This window comes from Tiliqua scincoides, chromosome 14 (genome assembly GCF_035046505.1).
Source record: "Tiliqua scincoides isolate rTilSci1 chromosome 14, rTilSci1.hap2, whole genome shotgun sequence".
Lineage (NCBI taxonomy): Eukaryota > Metazoa > Chordata > Lepidosauria > Squamata > Scincidae > Tiliqua > Tiliqua scincoides.
In genome coordinates, this window is record NC_089834.1 from 12,125,611 (window position 1) to 12,152,008 (window position 26,398).

Genomic DNA, 26,398 nt, shown 5'->3' on the forward strand with positions numbered 1-26,398 from the left:
AAGCAGGTAAATCATCAGGCGCTGTCTGTGGAAGAGACGAGAGCACCGCTTTAAAATAATTGATGGGAACGATCACAGCCCGTCTCTCCATCTGCGCGCAAGTTCTAATAAAGTCTTTGCCAATCCCGGCTCTGTGCAAGACGCTCCCCGCTAAAGCTCAGGCACAGCACTGCGCACACAACAACAGCATCATCAAAAGAGAACAACACACCCCTGCAGGGCAGGCCGGCTGGGCCACCAGGAAGCACAGAGGGGGCCCAGCGGGTCTCCCGACCTGCGCTGTGCGCTGCCTTCAGGAAATGCTGCGAGCCACAGGAAATGGCAGGCGCAGAATGAAGGAGGGCAGCTCAGGAAGAGGAGGCATCGAGCCTCGCACCCGTGGCACATGCACCACCACAGGCACTCTTGGAACCAAAGAATTACCCCCTTGAGTGAGCCTGTGGCAGCATCTGGCGGGGGGGCACTCTGGATCAGGGCAGCCACCCTGTCCAGGCAGCATCGACCGCGAGCAGAACCAGCCCCCTTACCTTTGCAGGCGCCCGCGGCTCCCAGGTGGTAAATGGCAGCCAAGACGCGCCAGACGGCCTTCTGCTCCTCCTCCGCGATGCCCAGGGCCCCCATGGCTGCTCGCAACTGAGAAAAGGCCACCACGGCCTTCTGCTTCTCTTCAGCCTGCCAGGAGAAAATGGGGTGTTCATTCCAAGGGGAGGGAGCCCCAATTATCAGGACAAGGAAAGTGAAGGAGACCGCGAGCGGGGAGCAGGGCGAGCGGTCCCGGGGCCTTCGGAGACAGATGCGCAAGGCTCCTCAGAGAAGCGTGCACACAAAGTCACAAAAAGCCACGCAATGCCTCTCTAAGCAGGGACATGGCGAACGACTGGGTACACCACACAGCCACCCTCAGGTGAAGGCACCTGTTGCTTCTCGGTGCAAGTCACTCCTCTGGGCTCACCTCCTTCTCGTCAGGAGGAAACTCACCACAAACACAAGATGGGGAGATTCTTATTTTTGCACACAGGGAAAAGAGGGGTTTGGGTGGGAAGATGGGTGTCCCCTGGTTCTGGTGATGTGCAAGAGGGAAAAGAACACCCTCTATACATGGTCACCCCATAAGGCAGCACCTTCTTTTTCTTCTGCTAATTTGCTGACTCAAAGAGTCCCTGACAGTCATCTTCGGAGTCTGTCTGTCTCCAGCTGCCCAGTCCCTCCAGAAACCAAACGCCTCCACTCAGCACTTCTGCACCCATCAGCGGAAATCAGACCCTGGTGGAAATTGCTAACAGGACGGGTTCAGGACAGGGGTCACCCCAGACACAGATACACTCAGCAGCAGCCAGGAAGAAAGCAGAAGGCCCCAGTACAGGAGAGAGACTCCAGGCATGTCTCTCCCCAAGATGTCTGCTGTGCAAATAGAAAGCCAGGCTGGCCTAAATGCACACCTGCATTACAAATGCCTCTTTGCAACTTGCTCTTCTGCACCAGAGATGAAGCCAAGGCTTTGCAAGCCACTCTGGAAACCACAGCTCCAAAAACATGAGGGCAAATGAGGGGAGAAGGGCAGCAGCCGTACTGGCAGCTTGGAGGGGGAGGATTGAGGGTCTCTCTGTGAGAAGGACAAGGTCACTGTGGAATCAGAGCAGGCCCAGCTCAAAGTCAGAGAGGGCTCAGAGCAGCCATCTGCCAGCAGCTCGCCACGGACCCTCCCAGAGGCCAATCTCAGGCCAGATTTCACCCCAAAGGGACTTCATTGGAGCCAAGGCGGCTTCTCTGCCACTGCGGCCGAGGACAAAGGCAAGGCCAGCTTGTTGAAAAATCACGGGGAAGCTCAGATCCTCATATAGGACCTGCAGAAGTTGGCACCAACCAACCAGAGAAGGAACTGGGGAGTTCAGAGGTCCCCATGTCTCTACCAGCACTTCCACAAGTACTCAAGAAACAGGGAGTCTCCTCCAGTCTGCGAAACTGTCCCTCCCAGGGATTTCTCTAGCAATTGCACCAGCCAGGGACCCCACCTGTGTTCCTTCCTGAACCTGTGACTCGGCCCAGCCTGCTTCATCCTACCCCCTCCCCCGGCTCTCCCTTTCTGTCTTCAGAAACTCTGGTTCAGGCACAAACCTTTGCACCCATAAGCCTGGTCCTCTCAAAAACTGTAAATTCCTCCAGGCAGAGACCTTCTGCTTTCAGATTCATTACACCAAAGAGAAATGTTATCAGTCACACTCGAAGACGTGGGAAGGCCATGCAGGGGCGTGCGTGTGAAGGAAATCAAAATGTGGGGCTCCCTACCTTCAAGCAGGGCTTTATGCCAAAGGTGTTTTTGTCGGCCATCTGGTGTAAGTGTAGAGTTGTCCTAGATGCAGTGGTTTGGGGGAGGAAAAAAGCACAAGCAAAATTAAGCCACCGAATTCAGATTCTGCCTCTGTCACGGGGAGCAGGTCCCAGTACAAGAACTGTGAAAGACCGAACTGTACATCTCACCCAGGTTCTGGCAACAGAAGCTCTGCTTGGGCAAAACCAGCCCAGTTCTGAGAAGCTGATGTGGCCAAAGGAGATCATGCTTCCCCCTTCAATTTTTTGGCACCAGGATGAGGTCTCTTGTTATCAGGTGTGCTCCCTGGGGCATTTGGGGAGCCGCTGTGAGATACAGGAAGCTGGACTAGATGGGCCTATGGCCTGATCCAGTGGGGCGGGTTCTTATGTTCTTAACTACAATTCCCAGGAGGCCTTGCAGGTCTCTTGTTATCTGGTGTGCTCCCTGGGGCATTTGGTGGGACCGCTGTGAGATTCAGGAAGCTGGACTAGATGGGCCTCTGGCCTGATCCAGTGGGGCTGTTCTTATGTTCTTAACTACAATTCCCAGAATGCCTTGCAGGTCTCTTGTTGTCTGGTGTGCTCCCTGGGGCATTTGGTGGGCTGCTGTGAGATTCAGGAAGCTGGACTAGATGGGCCTATGGCCTGATCCAGTGGGGCTGTTCTTATGTTCTCTTTGCACAAGATATGCCTCCTCCAAGACAAAACCCACTTGCGGCAAAGAATTCAGAGTTGAGAACTGTCATGACCTGGAGGACAGAAAAAGGGACTTGGCAAGCACCAGCCTGCTCTGCCACAGAGGGTGGCCTGTGGAAAGCCCCCTCCCCCCCCCTGCCATGCCAGCACCCTCAGCTACACATCACCCGGTGGTCCCACCCATCCAGGCAGGGAAAAGATGCTCTGAGTGCCCTGTGCGCAAGGACTGCCTGAGCACAGCACTGCGAGAAAAGGGCTTTCTCAGTTCTCTGGCCCCCTCTGCTGGCAGAACGAAGCGCCTCCACCATCAGCCTTATGCTCCTATCTGGACACAGCAGGTATTTATTTGCACACAATAATCCCACCCTTGTTTTGGACTTCCAGGAAAGCTGGAAATGGCCTCATTCTCTGCAAGGAAAGGGTTAGCAGCTCTCAGAACATCCCATGGCTTGGAGCAAAGTCTTCTCCCTGCTGGGTCCAGAAAGACCCCTCTCCGCTCTCTCCACTGGGAAAACTCCCATGGGCCTCCTCTCACAAAACCAAGGGGCTCCGGGTCACTCCCTACGGCCAAGACCCCCTAAACTGCGACCCCGCCTCCGAGGTGCTACCTCTGATCCAAGTCCAGTCCGGCCAGCATCTGAGAGAAGACGTTGAAGGTGCTCTCGCCATCTGGCTGCTGCGCCACACGGACCCGCTCCAGCAGCATCGTCTGGCAGGGGAGAGCGGGGGGGGGGGGGGTCAGCAATCCACGCCACCAGCCTGCCAGCCCACAGAGGATGCAACTTAGGGGCAGGACCCTGCCTGGTCCCTCTCTTGTTTCCTGTAGTTCTGCAAGCACAGCCAGTAGCAGCATCCTCAGAGGGAGGTGGGGGGGGGGAAGTTGTTGCAAGGAATGTGAGCTTTCAGGGATTCCCAGAGCCACTCATTTTGTCAGGAAAAAGGAGATCTCTGGAACCCAGAAACTCAAATGCCCAGACACTATCTGTGTCAGCTGAAAAACCTGCCAACGCTGAACTGGACAGCTTCTTGGGGCAAATTATGCAGGGGATGGACAGGGTGGATAGGGAGATGCTCTTTACACTCTCACATCACACCTGAACCAGGGGACATCCACTAAAATTGAGTGTTGGAAGAGTTAGAACAGACAAGAGAAAATATTTATTTACTCAGCGTGTGGTTGGTCTGTGGAACTCCTTGCCACAGGATGTGGTGATGGCGACTGGCCTGGACGCCTTTAAAAGGGGATTGGACAAGTTTCTGGAGGAAAAATCCATAACAGGTTACAAGCCATGATGTGTATGTGCAACCTCCTGATTTTAGAAATGGCTATGTCAGAAGGCCAGATGCAAGGGAGGGCACCAGGATGAGGTCTCTTGTTATCTGGTGTGCTCCCTGGGGCATTGGTGGGCCGCTGTGAGATACAGGAAGCTGGACTAGATGGGCCTATGGCCTGATCCAGTGGGGGCTGTTCTTATGTTCTTAACTACAATTCCCAGAATGCCTTGCAGGTTTCTTGTTATCTGGTGTGCTCCCTGGGGCATTTGGTGAGCCGCTGTGAGATACAGGAAGCTGGACTAGATGGGCCTATGGCCTGATCCAGTGGGGCTGTTCTTATGTTCTTAACTACAATTCCCAGGAAGCCTTGCAGGTCTTCTTGTTATCTGGTGTGCTCCCTGGGGCATTGTGGTGAGCCGCTGTGAGATACAGGAAGCTGGACTAGATGGGCCTATGGCCTGATCCAGTGGGGCTGTTCTTATGTTCTTATGTTAAAGAATGTTCATCATAAAGTACAAGAGGTGCTGACGGCACAAAGGGTGGTGGGGCTGTTTCTGTGGGGTGCCAACTTTGCCACTGATCAGCCCCTCGCTCTAGAGAACATAAGAACATAAGAACAGCCCCACTGGATCAGGCCATAGGCCCATCTAGTCCAGCTTCCTGTATCTCTCAGCGGCCCACAAATGCCCCAGGGAGCACACCAGATAACAAGAGACCTCATCCTGGTGCCCTCCCCTGCATCTGGCATTCTAACATAACCCATTTCTAAAATCAGGAGGTTGCGCATAAACATCATGGCTTGTACCCCATAATGGATTTTTCCTCCAGAAACTTGTCCAATCCCTTTTTAAAGGCGTCTAGGCTAGACGCCAGCACCACATCCTGTGGCAAGGAGTTCCACAGACCGACCACACGCTGAGTAAAGAAATATTTTCTTTTGTCTGTCCTAACCCGCCCAACACTCAATTTTAGTGGATGTCCCCTGGTTCTGGTGTGATGTGAGAGTGTAAAGAGCATCTCCCTATCCACTCTGTCCATCCCCTGCATAATTTTGTATGTCTCAATCATGTCCCCCCTCAGGCGTCCCTTTTTCTAGGCTGAAGAGGCCCAAATGCCGTAGCCTTTCCTCCTCTAGAGGAGGAGCCTGAAACATGAACAGGGTTACCCATCCTTAGAAGACGGTGCAATGAACACCTGCACAGACCTCCAACACGCTGCGTATGTTTATGGATTTTAACCGTAGGCTGCTGTGGATGCCAATTGCGGCTGCAAATGGGGCACAAACACCTTGGCCCCCACACTGGACACCTTGGCCCCCACACTGGAGGGGCACAAGCCGCTCATTAGGCACACTGGCCACTGCAACACCCCAACAAGAAGCCCCTCAGCCTCTCTGCCCACTACGCCCACTCAAGGTTCCCATCAGACGCCCACCGCTCCGCGATGCCCAAAGGCCGCACAGGCGTTACCTGCAGGTGAGCAGCCGTGATGAGGCCTGTGGTACCGAAGTCGAGCGCCAGAGCCATGGAGAAGCGGGTGGAGGCCTGGTGGTGGCTGGTGGACACCGTCCCAAAGGCCTTCAGCACGGTGCACATGGCCTGGATCTTCTCCACTGCAGGAATACACAGGGGGTCGCTTGGAAACTGCCAGTCACGCCTTTCCCCCGTGCTCAGGGCCAAAGCCCAAACAACCACTGCCAGAGATGTGGGCGAGAGCTCATCCTTGGGGGCTGCCCTGCCCAGACATTGCCTAATCTTATGGTGGCGGCTCAGGGGTCATCCTTTCCCAGGTCTGAGCACCCTGGAAGACCCATTGAGTATGTGCGAGACACATTCTCCTCCCCTCCCGCCGCCGCTTGAAAACAGCACCCAAAGACTGAGCTTGAAGTAGGGGGTCCCATGAGGGCTGGGGTGGAGATGCAGCCACTGCCAAAACCAGCCACGAGGCCCTGGGGCCCCTCCAGCCTGAGCAGTCCACCCGAGGCCCAGCAGAGCTGCAGCCCCCCACTGTGAGACAGCTCAGCAGCTCCAGGTGAGTTCCGGCTGGTGTCCCTACTCCCTGCCCCACTCTGCAGGCTGCTCTCCCACCACCCCACACAGGCACTCACCCGTGACCCGGTTGTCCACACTGCCTGCCAGAGCCACCAGGTACTCCAGGGCGTTCTGGCAGCAGGTCGTCTTCCCAGCACCGCTCCTGCCCAGGGGCAGGATGGCCTGGTCCTGCCGCTGCGTCAGCATGCTCCAGTAGGCCCTCTGCGCCACAGCAGTGATGTGTGGCGACGTCCCATCCCGCTTGCCTCTCAGCACCTGTGGACGTGGAAGGCAGGAGCACTGCTGAGGCGGAACCAGCCAAGACCGCACAGGGCTCCCGTTCTGCGGGCCTCGCAGCAGGGGGTGGGGAAGCTCGGGCCCTCTCCAGAGAGCCCCTTCCCACACACCACAAGCACGTGGCTTCGTGAGAGGTGAACAATCGCAAACCTACACACGTCTCCTAGAGACGCACACACAAAAGGCCTCCCTGTCATCGCCACACACAGCAACGCACACCAAAGCGCTGCTTCCCAGGCCTCTTTCAGCAGCAGCAGCCATTTCTGCCACCAGGCTCTGGACTGATGTGTTTGGAGGGGGCTCAAAAGAGGCCTCTCTACCGGCAGAGCCTGGGGGTCCAAGCTGGGCTTGGTGGGGCCTTGGCCTGACCCAGTTGGGCTCTTCTTGCATTCCTAAGACCTCAGAGGCATCTTAGAAACAACCCCAACCCCCATTACAGCAGAAACTTCCATGAACTCTCTTCACGCACTTGACACAACAAACAATGGTTGGCAACCTTCAGTCTCGAAAGACTATACTGGTATTCCCAGGCGGTCTCCCATCCAAGTACTAACCAAGCCTGACCCTGCTTAGCTTCCGAGATCATGGTAGAAGCCTACAGCACCCGGTATTCCCAGGCGGTCTCCCATCCAAGTACTAACCAGGCCTGACCCTGCTTAGCTTCCGAGATCAGACAAGATCGGGAGATAGTGTTCAGTATAGGGAGATGGTTGGCAACCTTCAGTCTGGAAAGACTATGGTAGAAGCTTACAGCACCCGGTATTCCCAGGCGGTCTCCCATCCAAGTACTAACCAGGCCTGACCCTGCTTAGCTTCTGAGATCAGACGAGATCGGGAGATAGTGTTCAGTATAGGGAGATGGTTGGCAACCTTCAGTCTGGAAAGACTATGGTAGAAGCCTGCAGCACCCGGTAATCCCAGGCGGTCTCCCATCCAAGTACTAACCAGGCCTGACCCTGCTTAGCTTCAGAGATCAGATGAGATCGGGAGATAGTGTTCAGTATAGGGAGATAGTTGGCAACCTTCAGTCTCCAAAGACTATGGTAGAAGCCTACAGCACCCGGTATTCCCAGGCGGTCTCCCATCCAAGTACTAACCAGGCCTGACCCTGCTTAGCTTCCGAGATCAGACAAGATTGGGCATGTGCAGGCTTTCACCTTTCAGGGGCAACAGCCAGGGCTATGGCAGCTTCATCGTGCCATTGTCCTATCTCTGGGAAGATGAGGTTACTGAACGGGTGTTCAGGTGGGTCAAGGAGCCCGGCCAGCACCCGCGTGCGACACTACCCCCTGGGCAAGCCCTATACGCAAGGGAGTGCCATCAGGCAAAGGACACACGTCCCATGGTGGCAGGTGTCTTTGCACCAGGCACCAAACACACCGCCCTCTTGGAGCTGCCCTGCCGTGGTCTCCCCTCACCTTTCTGGAGCCGCTGGCTGTGGAAGAAAATGGCTGGACGGTGATCAGGTCAGGCCCGGCATACGTGTAAACCAGCTTTGACAGGCACCGGTTCCGGAGAATGTGGATGACGCTCGATTCGTTCAGGCTCACCAGGGCAGCCAAGTCCTCTGTATAGTCCAGCCTCGGAGGATTGGTCTGCCAGGAGGAGAAACAGAAGGCCTGACACAAAGCGGCAGATCCGGGACAGACCCGACAGGACACCCCCCCCCCCCACACACACACACAGACGACACAGAATCTGGGCACTGAATCGGCTGCCACCAGCTTGGAAAGGGGACCAGAACGTTTCATAGACCGATGGCGATTATGGGATGATAACAACTAAACGGAGCCTCCATATTCAAAGATGGCATGCCTCTGAATACCAGGTTGGAGTAGGCTATTTGCTGTCTCTGACCTGCTGGTGGTCTTCCCATTGTGGCATCTGGTGGGCCGCCACAGGAAGCAGAAGGCGGGACCAAAAGGATCTGCTCTGGGTGGAGCCAGGAGGAGACTCCTTCAGCTTTCAACAAGGGGACTTGGCAGGAGAACAAACTTACTCGCTCAACGTTTTCCTCATCCACTTCAGTGACAGACCCGTCTGCTTCCACTCGAACCCGGACTCTCCCTGGAGGCAGCTCCGGAGTCCCTACATCTGGCTTCAGTTCAGTGGCTGCGGGTGGAGGAAGCTGTGAGCAGAAGCTGGTGTCCACCTTCCTCCCGCTCCAATAGAAGAGATCCTTGGAGAACTCTGAGCAGCCCCACCAAACCACCGCTCCCCTTATCCCAGTCAGCCTCAAAACCAGCCTCAGCTCCCATCTCATCAGCAGGGATGACCACTTGGAAAGGTTCTCCAGAGCCGAGGGAAAGGCCACAGCTGAGCCACCCCTGCCTGGCCCGCAGAAGGTTCCCAGCGCAAGTGGGGCAGCAGCATCCCCAGGCAGGGCTGGAAGACCCTGAAGCCCAAAGCCTCTGCAGAGCTGCTTCCACTCAAGCTGACCAGCTGGTTTCAAGCTAGGAGGGCTGACTCCATGGAAAGCAGCTCTCGTGTTCGGCTGAAGTTCCCCGATCCCCTCCTCGGCCCCTGCCAAAGAGGGCACGGCTTCTGCAACTGAGTGGACAAGCCAGGCAGCCGCTCCGCAGAAATGTGGAAAGGGGGACTTGGCTGAGGGCACGAGGATCCCTTTGGCCCCAGAGTTGGCCAGCTCTCCTGCAGGCCGGGGCAACTCTGCATAAAGCGCTGGCAGCCGGAGCCAAGGTGGAGCCGGCTTGGCCCAGAAGGGGTACTGCCCTCCAGTTCAAGCTCCCCAGAGTCCATTGCTGGAGCCAGAAGCAAGGAGTCCGTGTCCGGGGCAGGCAGCCGGGCTCCGGGGAAATACTTGGGCCGGGCATGGCCAAACCAGAGCCTCTGTGCGGCCTGTCTGGCACAAGGGGCAGGCGTCACACTCAAGGCCTGAGCATCCTCCGACTCCCCAGGTGCCCCCAGCAGCAAGCAAGGAACGAGTGCCCACGCTGCCCCCTCCCTCACTGCGGCTCACACTGGCTTATCAGGCAGGGGGTCCCAGCAATGGGTCCCACAGTTTCCCAGCCCTCCCAGAGACGCTGCTGCTGCAGTTGCTGAGACGGAACAAGGAGACTGTCACGAGTGAGGGTGACCGAGGTGGAGAGCCGCAGGCAGGAGCAGGGAGCCTGCCGAGGCAGGGAGGGACAAGGCTGCTGTGAGCTTTGAAGTCTCACGTAGGAGGGGCCCCTTTACAGAATCCCCCCCCTCCCGAACGCGCTGCCCTCACACCGGTGCCTGCCCCAAGCCACGCGATCTGAGAAGCCCAGGCAGCCTTACCGAGAGCAAAGCCGTCCTTCTGCACCAGCCACACCTTCTCAGTCTCATACCACATGTCCTGGAGGGGAGCAGACAGCAAGACTCTCGTGTAACAGCGGCGAAGAGGAGGGGCCCCTCCGCCCACACCACCGGGGCTGCTGCACGGAAGCTCCCAGAGCCCTTCGCTGCACCTCGGAGAACCTCCAGGGCCCCTCGCGTCCCACTCAGGCAAGCGCAGAGAGAACGGCCAGGAGCAGCCAGGCCCAGACTCCGCTGTGAAGGCCTCTCACTGTCACCCAGCCTTGCTGCAAGCAGGGAAAGGAGAGGCCCTGAGCTCCTCCGAGGAAGGCAGGATGAGCCCCAATACACGTCAATAGATGCGAGACCGCCTCTGTACGTGTACAAAGTGTTCTTCCCCGATTATGGGGGGAGGGGTGCAGGCAAAGCCCCAGCCGTGCCAGGCCACAGGGGTCACCTTGTCTGGATCCGTGCTCTTCCCTCCAAGTCCTTCCTCGCCTCCCTGCGCCAGCAGCTCCTTGGTTCCCTCCACCTCTCTGGCCGATTCCCGCTTGCTCTGCTCCAGCTGGCTTCGCCCCCCTTCTCGAGCAGGTCCCTCTTCGGTTCCCTTCCGTCGTCGCCCTTCTCTTTCTCTGGGGCTTCCGTGGCTCCCGCACGCTCCTTCTTCGCCACACCCGACTCCTCCGCTTCGCCCAGCTTCTGCTCCCTGCCCCTCAACCTCCCCCCCGGCTCCTCCGGCTCCTCCCTGCTGCCGCCTGCCGCCTCTTGCCCCTTCCCCGGCACCCTGGCCTTGCTGCCCAGTCCCACGCCGGTCTTCAGGCCGTCTCCCCTCCTTGGGCTTGCGACTCGCTTGCTCCGGAGCACGCTGCTCTTCACGGCCGCCTCCGTGGTGCCGCATGACAGGCTCGTGCCACTCCCAGCACCTTTGGGGCCAGGGACGCTTTGGCTCCTCTCTGGAGTGGAGTCCGCGGGAGGCAGGGGCACCGTGGAGGGGGTCGTCTCTCCCACCCTCGCGATGGGGGGCACCAGTCCAGCCGCAGGCGGCACAGGTTGCTTGACGCTGCTCTTCTGGACCGCCCTCTTGATGGGCACGGACCTGCGCTCTGGAATCTCGGCTGCCCCTCCCCCTCCGTGCTTCTCCCCATTCAGCTGGCCTTGCAGCAGCTGCCCGTTGCTGGCCATGTCTCCTCTCACGCCCAAAATGTCGGCATCCTTGATCACAAACTGCTGCACCATCCCCTCAATCGGCTTCCCTGGAGGCTGGGAGACAAAACCAAACATACCTGAACCTCTTGCAGTTCACTGAACTGAAATGATCATCCCCTACCCCCCCCTTTGTAAGTTCCATGGGGCAAGACTTACCTTTTCACTTTAAGTCCACGGACAGAAACGCTTTTAACACTAGCCATAACATCAGAGGGGCCGTGTGAGGAAAGCCCTCTCCCCCATTTTGGGGGAGACACCCCCCTCCCAACAGTGTCTTCTCTGACAGGCCACCCCAAGGTATTTTGAGAGCTGGGCACTCCCACCATAAAGCTCCCTTTAAGGGACATTCACACATTACGAAGGGCAAACCTGGGTTTGCCATCAAGCGGATACTCAAGGAGCTGGGGCCAATCGCAGCTCCCTGACGAGTCTGCCGGTACAATGCAAGTGTCCGGTACTTCTCTTTTACACTTTGAGTTGGGCCTCTAAAGACATCACGTGTGAATGAATCCCAATGCCACACTTTTATAAGAGTCATTGTGCATTTCAGCACAGGTGAGCTGGGGGACCCCTTCTCAGAGAAGCAAGCCCCTGGCCTCTTGCCAAAGCCAGTCCCTTTAGGAAGTGTGATCCTGCCACTCTGCTGGGGAGTGGCTGTGCTCCAGATTAGTTCTTGGCCCGGCTCTGCTCCTGAACCTTCTCTGGCCCAGCAGATGCTTGGTCAGCCTGGGGTGGGATGCAAGGCCTCGAACAGAATGCAAGCTCCAGGGTCACATTTGGAGTTCAATGCATGATCGCATGAAGAAGCTCTCTGAGGGCATACAGAGTGCCCCGCTCTTACCACTACCAAGGACTTGCAGAGTCCAAGGGGGAGGGGAAACCATTTGTGACAACAGATCCTGATTCTCTCCTTACTTACATCATCTTTGGAAATGATTGTGATTTTCTCCTTCAGACGGGCCTCCTTGGATTCTTTCTCTGTTTCCCGCACCAGCTGCTTGATGAAGCCCCCAGGAATGACCGAGAAGAGTGGGGGAGGAGAGGTTGGTGGGGGGCTGCGGTCTTCCTCCTTGATCTGTTTGTGCAAGCAGAGGTTTGGTCATTGCAATGTAATCACGTCTTAGGAACCCCATCACACGGGCAGCCCAGCCCAGCGAAGACCTCCACCTCCCTTTGCAGGAAAATCTGCCTTCGCATTCAAGCTTTCCTGACAGGAGTCTCAGAAAGGACAGAGAAGATGCTTCAGAGGCAACAAAACTATATGCAGAGATGGAACAGAAGCACACATGCTCAGCAGAACACCTCTGGCTGCAGGCAGGCAAGCGGTTCACCAAGAGAACGGAGGGTGGTTTTGAGTTCCCTGCTGCACACACACTGCGCATTTATTTTGCCTCACTGCGGCCTCCAGACAAGCAAGTTCTCAGGCTTTTTAGGACAGGGAACCTGTTTGGACAGAGGCAGAAGCAGAACAAGCGCACACCCCATGCGTCAGTCTCCAGGCAAAGGCGAGGGGAGCGGTCAAGGAGGAGAAGCCACAACCAAAGACCTTCCTAGGGAGAATGGCAGCCTGGAAGGAGAAACGGCATATGCGCATCAGCCGCAAGGCGGGAGGTTAACGGACAGGCATTCGCAAAGCTCTGACTGGGCTCGGGAGCGCCACCTCCTCGGAGGAGATGCTCTGCCCTCACACCAGCGGGAGCGCCCAGCTCGCACGGCTAGCACAAGGCAGCTGCACTTCCCTTTTGCTCCCACAGGGCTAGGCGCGATGAGATGGCCATGCTGATGTGGGCGGCTCAGAGGTTATGGTGCGTTGAAATGGGACAGCAGGAATGACGCTTTATGGAGGTGTGGGGTGCCGGTCTGTCTCAGGACCAGAAATGCGCATGGACATTGTGGAAGGAGAGAGAGAGAGATAGAAAGAGAAAGTCTGCTTAGTAAGATATCCACACCCACAACAACTTCATTTGCTTGACAGTTTGGGGGGGATGGAACTCTGGGTGGGCTCCGAACCGTTCCTTTTCCTTGTTCATAAGTGGGGGGCTGAGTCCACTTCCACCAGAAGCACAGAAGTGTGCCTACACCAGAGCTGAACTGGTCTAACAGTGATCCCCATCTTCCCAGGGAACCCTGGGAATTGCAGTGCTGTGAGTTGGCTCAGTCATGTCGTGAGAATGGATGATGGCCGGGTCCCAAAGGATCTCCTCTATGGAGAACTCGTGCAAGGAAAGCGCCCTACAGGTAGACCACAGCTGCGATACAAGGACATCTGCAAGAGGGATCTGAAGGCCTTAGGAGTGGACCTCAACAGGTGGGAAACCCTGGCCTCTGAGCGGCCCGCTTGGAGGCAGGCTGTGCAGCATGGCCTTTCCCAGTTTGAAGAGACACTTTGCCAACAGTCTGAGGCAAAGAGGCAAAGAAGGAAGGCCCATAGCCAGGGAGACAGACCAGGGACAGACTGCACTTGCTCCCGGTGTGGAAGGGATTGTCACTCCCGAATTGGCCTTTTCAGCCACACTAGACGCTGTGCCAGAACCACCTTTCAGAGGTGGTTTCCAGATGAAAACTCAGCAGATGAAATTTCCAGATGAAATCTCAGCAGCTTTCCCAAACCACAGAGACCAGGAAGACGCCGGCAGCGCCCCTCTCCTTTGTGCCAACTCCTTTTAAAGACTTTTGTCAGAACGCTTCTGCCCTTCCATTCTGACCCCGAAGGTGGTCTGCAAGGACTCTGGTTCACAATCAATGACATGCAAAACATGAACAAACTCCAGCGGCCATCAGCACTAAGTTGATCGTTCCAGCATAGAGACTCACCCACCTCTCAGGCGCCCCGGAGCCCTTCCATCCAATGAACGTGAGGCGCCGCATGTGTCTGGAGCCCTGGGCCAATCACACCAGGCCAACCGCTCAAGTTCAGCCAAGTCCCTCCTTCCCCGAGAGCCCAGAGGCAGAAGCCTGCAACATGCTGCTCCGGAGAGAGCACGAGATGCAACCAGGGTGACCTTTCCCAGGGTGACATTTTAGAAACCCGACCTGCGCCGCATCTTCTTGGAGCCACCTGGCACCTCAAATACCTCTGGGCTAAAATCGCTTTACTGTACATTGAGCTCAGCTACCTCTGGTGCCAGGGCACTACTGCTATTCCTGGCTGTGGGGCGGGGCAGCCCCTTTGGAAGCTCTGCAGCAGCTCCTGGTACTCACAGGCTCCATCTTTAAAAGGGGATTGGACAAGTTTCTGGAGGAAAAATCCATTACGGAGTACAAGCCATGATGTGTATGCGCAACCTTCTGATTTTAGAAATGGGCTATGTCAGAATTGCAGATGCAAGGGAGGGCACCAGGATGAGGTCCCTTGTTATCTGGTGTGCTCCCTGGGGCATTTGGTGGGCCGCTGTGGGATACAGGAAGCTGGACTAGATGGGCCTGTGGCCTGATCCAGTGGGGCTGTTCTTATGTTCTTAAACTACAATTCCCAGGAGGCCTTGCATGTCCCTTGTTATCTGGTGTGCTCCCTGGGGCGTTTGGTGGGCCGCTGTGAGATACAGGAAGCTGGACTAGATGGGCCTATGGCCTGATCCAGTGGGGCTGTTCCTATGTTCTTAACTACAATTCCCAGAATGCCTTGCAGGTCTCTTGTTATCTGGTGTGCTCCCTGGGGCATTTGGTGGGCCGCTGTGAGATACAGGAAGCTGGACTAGATGGGCCTATGGCCTGATCCAGTGGGGCTGTTCTTATGTTCTTATCTCAAAAGAGTGCCCTGCTAGCACAGACCATGGTGGAAATAGGGGTCTAGTGCAGCCTTCTCATAGCAGACACCCCAAAGACTTTAAGGACGTTCGCTCCCTAAAACTCCCTAAGTCTGGTGGTAGACTGTCTCTGGGCATGGAGGTTCCATGCAGTCATCACCAGTGTGGCTCCATGGCAGAGAGGCCAGGCAGGATAGATATAATAAGACATGCGGGGGGAGGGGGAATCTACAGAGCTTTGAGAGTAGCATTGAAATAAGCCTATTTCATTTTATGCTTCTTTGGGGCACCCGAGCCTTACAAGTTCTCTTTTCATAGTCCTTGGAGACAAGACTATGCCAACATGGTCAACAAATCAAGACCCTGGGAGACCCAGAGAACGTCTTGCCCAACCACGGCTGCCAGGTTGCATCACCAGTTCTTCTGCAGCAAGGAAGAGGGTGACAAGGGTGCCCCCCCGGACTCTACAGCCATATGTATTGGCAACCTTCAGTCTCGAAAGACTATGGTATCGCGCTCTGAATGGTGGTTCTGGCACAGCGTCTAGTGTGGCTGAAAAGGCCAATCCGGGAGTGACAATCCCTTCCACACCGGGAGCAAGTGCAGTCTGTCCCTGGTCTGTCTCCCTGACTATGGGCCTTCCTTCTTTGCCTCTTAGCCTCAGACTGTTGGCAAAGTGTCTCTTCAAACTGGGAAAGGCCATGCTGCACAGCCTGCCTCCAAGCGGGCCGCTCAGAGGCCAGGGTTTCCCACTTGTTGAGGTCCATCCCTAAGGCCTTCAGATCCCTCTTGCAGATGTCCTTGTATCGCAGCTGTGGTCTGCCTGTAGGGCGCTTTCCTTGCACGAGTTCTCCATAGAGGAGATCCTTTGGGATCCGGCCATCATCCATTCTCACGACATGACCAAGCCAACGCAGGCGTCTCTGTTTCAGCAGTGAATACATGCTAGGGATTCCAGCACGTTCCACACGATTCCAGCACGTTCTACAGCCAACACCCCTTGGATTCACCCAGGTGACAGCCCCTTCAAAACAGGAGGCTCACACATGAGGGTCTTTGTGCCCTGCTTGCTTTCTGGGCGGCTGGAGTGGCACTAATGGGTCAAACATTTTCCATTTGTCCTCAGAAAGAATTACAGAGCAAGAGACCATGTGGCCTGTTCTTATCAAGGGCACTGGGAACCTGGAGATAAGCGGGGGTGGGGGGGTGGGAGGGAACAGAACAGACATACATACAGAAGCATAGGAGTGCTGAGAACTCAGGCAGACACTTCCCCCAGCAAGGGTTCCAATGGGTGACTGCCAGAAACAGCTTCCTCCCCCCCCCCCATTGAAGAATGGCCATCTGAATTGAGTTGCTGGACTAACCTCCCCTGGGACACTCTCTCCCAAACCCTCAGCAGACTGCAAAGCTTGGACGCTTCTCTCCAGCACAGACACTGTTTCTTGCAGGTTTGGGGTCACCATCTCAACAGTGAGGAACCAAAGGAGCCTCGAGGGCCACTGGGATATGGCAAGGGCAGACCGTTAAATCTCCTACTCCAGTGGTTCCCAAACAAAGAACACAAGAACAACCCCACTGGATCAGGCCACAGGCCCATCTAGTTCAGCTTCCTGTATCTCATAGCGGCCCACCAAATGCCCCAGGGAGCACACAAGGCAACAAGAGACCTGCAAGGCCTCCTGGGAATTGTAGTTAAGAACATAAGAACAACCCCACTGGATCAGGCCCTAGGCCCATCTAGTCCAGCTTCCTGTATCTCACAGCGGCCCACCAAATGCCCCAGGGAGCACACCAGATACCAAGAGACCTGCATCCTGGTGCCCTCCCTTGCATCTGACATAGCCCATTTCTAAAATCAGGAGGTTACACATACACATCATGGCTTGTAACCTGTAATGGATTTTTCCTCCAGAAACTTGTCCAATCCCCTTTTAAAGGCATCCAGGCCAGACGCCATCACCACATCCTGTGGCAAGGAGTTCCACAGACCAACCACACGCTGAGTAAAGAAACATTTTCTTTTGTCTGTTCTAACTCTCCCAACACTCAATTTAGTGGCTGTCCCCTGGTTCTGGTGTGATGTGAGAGTGTAAAGAGCATCTCCCTATCCACTCTGTCCATCCCCTGCATAATTTTGTATGTCTCAATCATGTCCCCCCTCAGGCGCCTCTTTTCTAGGCTGAAGAGGCCCAAACGCCGTAGCCTTTCCTCGTAAGGAAGGTGCCCCAGCCCCGTAATCATCTTAGTCGCTCTCTTTTGCACCTTTTCCATCTCCACTATGTCCTTTTTGAGATGCGGCGACCAGAACTGGACACAACACTCCAGGTGTGAAACTCTTTAGCATCAGGACCCACCTTTTAAAAAAGTCCAAGTCTCAAGCCTCTGTGGCTATAAGGGTAACTGGGCAGCAGTGCTCAAGAAGCAGGTTGGCAGCAGCCTAATCTTCCCTGTCAGTTTCACAAACTGCTCATGGAACCACATTTTGGGACCTGCTGCCCTACTCCACGCCACGGTCCTGATTCCCTCCAGCTGCTATTTACACACGGCAAGCATGGCAGCTTATTGCAAGAGAAGAAAGGTGAGGAAGATGTTTTCAAAATAGATTAATTAGCACGGGACAGCAAAGCTCACATCCTGAAGAGCCTTCCTCATTTCTTATCCTTTTCCCAAAAACGCCCATGCCGAAAGTGCCCGCAGCTTCCCGCATGCCTGGTGGTGTGCCAGCATTTCTGCTCACTGAGGAGCTCCTGCACCCTGACTTGCCCCCCGCCCATCAGTGGAAAATTGGCAGTGGTTGGAATGTCCAGCACATCTGCCCAGGAGGGGGTCAGAAGTGTCAGCCTCCGGAATCAGTGCTACCTGGATCCGTCCCAGCTGGACACATCGACTCTGCACAGAAGGCAGAGTGGGATTCCTCAGAGTGACCCCCCTTGGATCAGTCCAGAGGCTCCTGTATATAGAAACTGCAGTCAGCTCTGCGCTTGAGCCTTTTCCAAGGAAGAAGACCTTTCCCAGAAAGGCCCCTAATTATCCGTCTGCAAAACAGATGACCTCACGTTGACTCAATGGAACGAAGGTCACCACCGTCACTGAGAACCGCTGTGTGCGCCATCGTCAGGTTAAACACCCACAGGCTCGGGTCAGAGCCCAGGTCCACTCCAGCACAACTCCGCGCACTTGCACTGACTGAGTGCTGCCATTTCTCTCTAGGGAAGCACCAACACTAGAAGCTTTTTCTACGGAGTTACCCCAGCAGCCCAAGACTGTGTTCACAGAGGCCAACGCCCCCCACCGACTTCCAAGCACGTTCACAATCACTCGGCAAACACCCCTCGTTTCACAGAAAGTGCATCACCACCACTCACAAGTTTTGCTATCCTGCTGAAAAATGCCAACGGAGCCCCTCCAGCAGGTGTTGGGAAACAGACTCCCTCCGCCTGCCCACCCCAGAACCTGGCACCTTATGCCGCTCAACTGAACTAAGACGCAGCCGGACTCCGGAGACGCCCCCAGTTCATTCACCTTCCTTTCCTCCACTCTCCAGCGAAAGCGGAGACAGCATTGGGGAGATGACCTGGAAAGTTCAGGGAACGGAGAGCAGGGACCGTGGAGGAAACAAGCAAGGGTGACGCTGACCAAGGTTTCCTGGCCCTCTCAGTCTCACCGGAAAGCGGTGGGCAAATGGCCAAAAGAAAGCCCAAGAGAAACGGACTGGGCTTCATCCAGACTGCGCCAGCTTCACCCTAAATATGCACCTGTGACACTAGCAAGGCTTCCCCACCATACTCCTGTGCAGAGAGGGAGGCTGAACTGTGGGAAGGGGATCCCAAAGCGAACACAATGCTAAGAGAAACACGAGGGGTGAAGAACTCAAACCTGCAGGAAGGCCTGACACCCAGTGGGAACTCCACTTTCCCAGGGCCACCTCTTCACTTAGCACAAGCCTTTTAGCAAAAGCTGTTTTTGTCTAATGAGCACAGGCAGAGAAAGTGCTCCATGTGCAACACTGCAGAGCTCTCCACAATCCTCTTGCTGGGTATTCAGGGGCAGACTAGCTCTGAAAATAGGAGGTTCCACACAGTCACCACGACTAATACCAGGTGACACATCGATAATGTTTTTGCTCAATACTGTAAGCCGCCTGAAGTCCCTCAAAGAGAGAAAAGCAGGGTGGACATTTTCCAAATAAATAAATGCACAAGACTGGGGGATGAAGTGGACTGAGGACTTTAGTCTATTCTTCCCCTGGCCCTTTTTTAAAAAATGGTAATTTTGGAAAGGAATGGAGAATGTTTGTCTCCAACACCTTCCACCTCTCATGAAATGGTGTTTCATTTTCAGTCTTCCTGTCTCTGACTTGGATTCAGGGCTCTTCCTCACAAAGGTTCCAAAAGGCACCTCAGCAACACCTTCACAGACAACCTTGTTCTGAACAGAAGCCCCAGATTTCTGCTCCTTTCCAAGGTTGCCACTTCTACGTTTTCCTCTCCTTAGAGGACTGGAGAGGTTCTCTTCTGGTGGGCAGGTAACCCAGTGAGTCAAGAGAGAGAGAGAGAGAGAGAGAGAGAGGAAGAGACCTGCTGCTTAATTAATTCATTCTTCAGACAACACATATAGGACTGCACTGCTCTTAAACAGGGAACGGACACACACACCCCAACTACAGGCTGAAGGATGACCCTCCGCCAACTGCCAGGCCTCACGTCCCTGCGGCCCTTCTCCATACCTGGCTAAAAATAGCCCCTTGCACCCGGCAGGCAGCACTCCCAAAGAAGTACATTTTGGTTCCCCGTGAGCCCCCCACCTGCCCCCTCCCCAAATCGCTCCCCACAAACCCCCTCCCCAGCCTCTCCCCACCAAGCCCAGGGGTGGTCTATACCTTCTAGAGCAGCAGTGCAGACAGCAACAGGGCGGGGGGCTCCCTCTACACACAGCCCTGGCTCTAGGAGCCGCTACAGGATCCTACCAAGCACGGAAAAGCAAAGCGAGGAGGAGGAGGACAGAGGCTAAGAGCCCCCTCCCCTCCCACCCACCCCAGAGGAGGGCCGGCAGCTGAGCCGAGGAGGAGGAGGACACGTCAGGGCTAAAAATACCCCCCAGCATCAGGTCCTGGGCGGCTGAGTGACAGGGCCAGAGAGGGAGCCAGGCAGTTGGGCAAGGGGAGCGGGGGGGAATGGCAGCCAGCTGCTCCCCCTTCTGGGCACATCTCAAGGGTCAGCACCAGCACGCACTGCACAGCCCCCTCCCCACATGGGTGCCAGCTGACGAAAACCAGCGCACGCAGAGGGGCTTGCTCAGAAACCTGATCGCAAGACCAGCAGCCACCTTGCCGAAGCCTCTACAAGAGCGGCTCTGCCTCTTTCCAGGGATTGGTGGCAGGGCAACTTCTCCACCGGGGAACACAGTTCAGCTGGAAACCCAGAGGAATGAGGGCAGTTCATTCAACGAAACACACACAAAGAATCCCCCCCCCCCCAAAAAAAAAAAATCTGGCTCTGTACCTTAACTTTCTTCTGTGTGTCTGAAGGTCTGCTCATATTTTCATCTGTTGAGGGGGAGAGAAGGCAATTTGTGAGAGAGGAGGGACAGGAGGGGTTTCTCTTTTAAGCTACCTCCACGGCTGGAGCGAGCCCCCTTCTTGGCCACCCACATTTCCCACCCCCTGTGCTTGACCGGAGCCATCTCTCCAGCCCCACACTGGCTGGTTGTCCTCTGGCCATCCAGGCCACCCACCACTCCAGGACACTTTCAAAACAGGAATTCAGAAATCCCTACAACCACCCTGGTGGGTAGGCCAACAGCACCGATTTTAGGTGTTGGGTGGAGGACTGAGGGAGCGAGAGGTCAACATGTCCAGAGCCACTCAGTCTTTTAAAAGAACAGCAATGGAGTTCCTTCTGAGCACTGAACATCGCCCTGCTCCAGAAGCTAAAACGGCTTGGCCTTGTTCTACTGACTGTTTGAAAAATGCATCCCAAGTGTTAAGTTCGTTCGTAAGTCGCTCTGGGGGGGCCCTTAAAGGCTGAGGATCAGGATATTATACACCCTGAAGAAAGAATGAGTAAATCAATACACGAAGGGAACTGTCCCTTTGGCACAAGGCGGCAAATATCTTGGAACAAACCCAGCCAACGTTTGACGATTCTTCCTTCCCCTTTTGTCCGGCTCTTTTCTGTGCTGCCTGCAGGTCTTGGGAAAAGGTGGGAGATAAACGGAAAACATGGACAACTCTGAACCAGGGGACCGTCACCTTTGTGTGCCTGATTGCTGGGCTGTACCCCCCAACCCCCATGCAGGCATTTCAGGAATCCCTGGCAGTCTGCACAAACACCACAACCACCACCGCTCTCAGCTCCTCCTGCTACAGTTCCGAGTACAGACACACAGTGAGCCCCGAGACAGAAAGGCAGCTGTTCATGCCAGTCACCACTCAGCCCAGCCCAGCACTTCTGCCAGGCCAGACCGGCAGTGAAGATTTTCCTGCTGAAACACTGGAGCATTGCCAGCTTTTAAACCAGGCCCTGCTTCTCTGCATTTATCAGTAGGATGACCTGCAGGTGTCAGCAAACAAGGCAGTCGTCATGTTTATCACACCGCCATTCCAGTACATCAAGAGCAATACCTTCTAGCCCATTTAGCACCAGGCCCACTTTTTAGAATGAGAATCTATCAGGACCCACTGGAAGTGATGTCATGACCAGACGTGACATCAAGCAGGAAAAGTTTTTAACATTCCGAGCCTGCAGTCCTACCCAGGATTAAGTCTCACTTACTATCATTGTTAAAAGGATATACGTAGCAGCTTGTTAAAAAGTACAGGTCTGTAACGTTTCCCCAAATGCAGCCGCATATCATGTAGCATCAAGTTTAATATATTAAAAATAAAATCTTGAAATGAACGGGGACCCACCTGAAATTGCCTCACGACCCACTTACGTGGGTCCCAACCCATAGTTTGAGAAACATTGTTCTAGCCATTGATATTCATCAGACACACGGAACAGAGGTTTATTAAATAGGTTTAGTATTGAATATTTTTTCTCTTTTGTGTTTTAATAAAAAGATGTATTGTTAATGTTATAGATAATGAAACGTTTTGATACGTTAAGTCCCATTAACCCATTTTTTGCCTGGCCCACAGGTGGACGGACACATTTGGTCCCTCCGTTTTCCCTGCTATTTGACTATTTTCCTGAAAATTTGGGAGCAATGAGCGAAGAGCAGGGAGAACGTTTCCATCAAGATATATAAAAGAAATGGAAAGAAGGTATCAAGGGAAATGGAGTGTAACGATGATGGCTGACTACTGCTGGATGTTGTATAGGGATCTTCCGGAAGCCACCTACAAGAGGAAAAGCTCAAAAAGAAGTTTAGAGTTTAAAAAAAAGACGATTTTCACAAGCAATCTACTTGAGTGTGGTGTTAATTTTGTTGTCACCTGTGCAAATGAGTTAATATTTTTCATGTAAATAAAATATTTGCATGAAGAGATTTTTTAAAACGATGACCACCCGTTTGTTCGAAAACCTGATGTCCCAGGACAAAACTGCTATCGTTTTTGGATTCAGCACACCAAAAAATGTAAGAATCAGTCAACAAAACCAAAACAGCTGTCCAAAATTTTTTTTTTTTTTGCAGACCTGTTATTGAGCTGGCTTTGCAGGCAAACGGGTCTTTTGAGGTGTCTTCCTAGTTGGTTTTGTCTCTTCTGCTGGCGGTGCTAGATGGCCCTCCCTGGCCCTGGTTCCCACTCTCCTTGTCCCCAAAACTTGGACTGCCTTCAGGCTAATGCTTGTGGGACCCACTGAGCTCAGACGAGTATTGCCAAACTCAAGCTGAAGGACCAAGGTGCCACCCAACCCACTCTCCTGCTCTTCCTACAGGAAAATGGGCCTCATTACCCTGGGTTTTGGGGAGGGAGGGAGGGAGGGAGGGAGGAACAAGGATCCACCTCTGTTTCTTGGAGAGCAGCCCAGAGGTCTCACCATTCAGCAAAGGCAGAGAGAAAGCGAGTCAAGCAGGACTCCTGAAAGTGACATCTCCTAGAAGCGCCACCTAAAGAGAGAGACTAGATTGGAAGGGAAGCTGACTCAGTTACGGGGTCCCAGGCAGATGCCACAATAAGCCAGCTGGTGTTTTTCAGCACTGCAGCCCTCTTTTCCCTTTCTCAGAGGGAGGGAAAAAAAATAACCTCATCCCTTTGGCTTCTGGGTGACTGGAAGAGGCAGCTGTTGACCCTGCTGTGAACCGCAGGGTGCTCAGTTTGTCCTCACCGAGGAGCAGCCAGGCGGGCTGTGTCTCGTCCAAAGAAAATGGAGGCGCCTCTGCTCGGCCTTGCCGCTGTTTACACCTGGAGATCACCCTCTCAGATAAGGCCATGACTTGGCAGCCTTAAAAATAGCACAGCACCTCCTTGCTCACAAGTGTGGCCTCTCCAGGAAGCCTCTTCAAGGACCAGGATATCCCTTCAGGAGGCAAAAACCCAACTGCTCAAAGAGATTGTCCAGCCTAACCCTGACGTAGGGAGGTGATGCTTTGGGGACCTGGAGCTCCAAGTGGGAAATACTTGCTCCAGAAGCTCCCTTTGCCAGTCCTCTAAAACTCACTCCCTGCTGCTCCAAGCCCCCAAGGATGGCGCTTCTGGAAAAAGTTCATGGTTATTGGATTTTCTGAGAAACTGAGGCATCGCTCGCTCTTAATGGAAATGACTAACCACTTGGGAGGCCTTAGAATTCCAGAATTGGAGCCTCTGGGACTTACCATTCCCTTCTAGCGCCTTCAGTCCATCGACATCTTCACCAGCTGCTCTGCAAGACCGACACACACGCAGACACTGAATCAAACTGCAAAACAGCAATCCTGACATGATTCTGCAATCCTGACACGTGGGCAACTGCCTTCAGGTGTCTGCTGAAACACACCTGAGCTTCCCGCAGAATGCTGAACTACCCCCTCCCAAAAAGAGCCTGGGTTCAACCACACTTACACACACCAAGACGGCTTTCTTGGCAATGTTTCATTGCTGCACAGATGAGCCCCAAAATAGGCACAAAGTGGAAAGTAAGCACCACAGGACCCCAATTACATGGCTTGCTTCTAGGCTCAAGGCCAGGGGATTTTATGAGGGGTCAGGGATCCCCTCACTCAAGGATGCAAGAATCCCCCCCCCCAGGGGCCAAAGGTTTGCCAAGGCCAGCATCCTGCAGCTTCCTCCCACAGCGGCCAGGCAGAAGCCTCCAGGAAGCCCATGCACAGGGCAAGGAGTCAAAAACAGTACTTGCCCACTGCTGTCTCATCAGACTGCCCCTGCACATGGAGGCTCCGTGGGGCCACCATGGCCGACAGTGACACATGGAGCAGATCTGCTGCTCTTCCATGTCTAATCCACATGTCGAGGAAGCCTCTTTCACTGGTCTTCCAGTAATCCTAAGAACATCAGAAGAGCCCCGCTGGTTCAGACCCAGGGCCCTGCCAGTCCATTTCCTGTATCTCACAGTGGCCCATGCCAAGTCAACAAGAGACCTGCGTCCTTTTGCCACTCACTTGCACCTGGCATTAAGAGATATGCAACCTCCAGGTCTTAGAGGTAGCCTATACTCATCGTGGCTTGAAACCTGTGATGGATGAACTTGGTGGTGGTTGGCAACCTTCAGTCTCGAAAGACTATGGAAGAAGCCTACAGCACCCGGTATTCCCAGGCGGTCTCCCATCCAAGTACTAACCAGGCCTGACCCTGCTTAGCCTCCAAGATCATACAAAACCAATCCCCTTTTAGAGGCTTTTAGCCCAGGCACTATCACCATATCCTGTGGCAAAGAGTTCCACAGATTAATCACACGCTAGGTAAAGAAATATGAGACCTCGGTGAGCACATGGGCTAAAAAGCAAAAGAGAGCCCCCGGGCCGGCCACAACTCACTCATCTCCTGGCAGACACTCTGGTCTCCAGGCGCACGGCAGCCCCCGCTTAAAAGTAAGAGCCAAGAGGGACTCATGCGCTCAATTTCCTTTATTGGAGACAGAATTTTAAGCTCGCTGTAACTGGAATTAAGTTAGGAAAACCATCGCAAAACTGTTGAGCCCTATTGGACAAGGAGTGCCATCAACTGAATAATACACAGACAAAAGGAGACAATATTGTACAGAAGAGTTAAATAAAGTCAAAAGAAACAGACTTAAAATAAATAACATAAAACTGTTTCTCAGTTAAAATAAAATTCTTGGAGTGGTTTTGTTTTGTTTTTAATACCGCTGCAGATAAAAGTCACCTGATAACGATTACAAAATAAAGCTGTGATTATTCGTTTAAACACACATTTTTTAAAAAAATTCAATTTAAGAAATGTATTTAACACATCTCAATATTCAGTAGTGCCAAACCACATAAATATTTACATCATGGAATAGAATATCAGCAGGCAACACATACAAAAGGAAAAACACAGGAAAAGAAAATCCTGATGAATATTCATATACTCTCCATACATTTAGATATATTTTCCCCCATTTTTGAACAAGACTAAAAATTAAGTCATTCATATGCCTCAAGATTCTCGTTAAAAAAGGTATATCGCTGTCAAATTGTTCCTTTGTTATAAACCACTAGAATTCCTTCTCGCCTACAGCACAGTTCAAAATAATTTTACTCTTGCATGTTTTAAGAATAGGCCATCATCACTCTCAGAAAACAGCTCCCACAGGATTGTGTTGCACGAGGGGACGTGAAAAAAATTAGAGACGGCAAAAGTGCACAACTACAGACCCTGAACGCATTGCTAGGAGGCAAGAGAGAGCACAGCCTGCCCCAAACTGCCACCATTTTACCTTTCCTGAACTGGTAAGAACCAAAAAGGTCAAACCTATTTTAAGTGCTGGAGTCTTGGCCCAAACAACAAACTTCAAGGTTTCTAGCACCAGATGCAATAAATTCACAGACAGGAACAGTGCAAATATGGCAAACTTCCCACAATGTTTCAAATTCCCCTTCAGGGCAGTGCAAACCTCCCCAACAGTGTGCTGGGCCCTGCACTTAGAACCTCCTGCACCGCCAAAAAATGGAAGAGATGAAGAATTGTTTTTTTTTGTTTACAACAGATTTGTTTTACAACAGTCAGCTTACATTAAGAGAAGCCACTAAGACTTTAAAACAACAACAGATGAAGTCTGTGCACAGGGCACCTGGCACAGCAGGGCAAAAGATGGGCTTGTGAACACACGTGGGGGCGCCATCCGTCTTCTATCACCTGGGAAAGGGTGCCTGTCTTCCTTTTAAAGGTTGGCGCAGGATATTTGAGATTCCCACTCCTGAGCCTGAGAATAAGTTAGGTACAAACTTGGGAGGGTGCGTGCATAGGGAAGAATCACACGTCTGAGTTCTGCACATTCATACTCAGAGGTTACGGGGGAGAGCGTGCCCATTCCATCTTTCGAAACAGAACTGTCCCCCTACACACACTACAGGATCTGGCCCATTTGCTCTCCATCATTCAGAGAGCGGCAACCCGATCCCCCTGCACCGTGGGCCAGCCCCTGAACAAGGACAGAACCTGCTTTGGCCAGA

The 26,398-nt window shown here is 53.8% G+C and overlaps 1 protein-coding gene and 1 pseudogene across 1 annotated transcript in view; both read right to left on the minus strand.

The window, feature by feature from the left end:
* The window catches only part of MYO18B (myosin XVIIIB), an 86,298-nt gene extending 66,454 nt beyond the window's left edge, over positions 1-19,844 (minus strand). The window contains 13 exon segments of the mRNA XM_066609985.1: positions 528-672; positions 2,287-2,350; positions 3,615-3,715; positions 5,751-5,893; positions 6,389-6,587; positions 8,027-8,203; positions 8,608-8,720; positions 9,888-9,945; positions 10,342-10,784; positions 10,787-11,144; positions 12,010-12,165; positions 12,830-12,950; positions 19,719-19,844. Of these exon segments, the coding sequence (XP_066466082.1) occupies positions 528-672; positions 2,287-2,350; positions 3,615-3,715; positions 5,751-5,893; positions 6,389-6,587; positions 8,027-8,203; positions 8,608-8,720; positions 9,888-9,945; positions 10,342-10,784; positions 10,787-11,144; positions 12,010-12,165; positions 12,830-12,868 (1,996 nt within the window). The 5' untranslated portion in view covers positions 12,869-12,950; positions 19,719-19,844.
* Positions 7,201-7,323, minus strand: LOC136634822 (5S ribosomal RNA; annotated as a pseudogene).
* Positions 19,845-26,398: the final 6,554 nt, after the last annotated feature.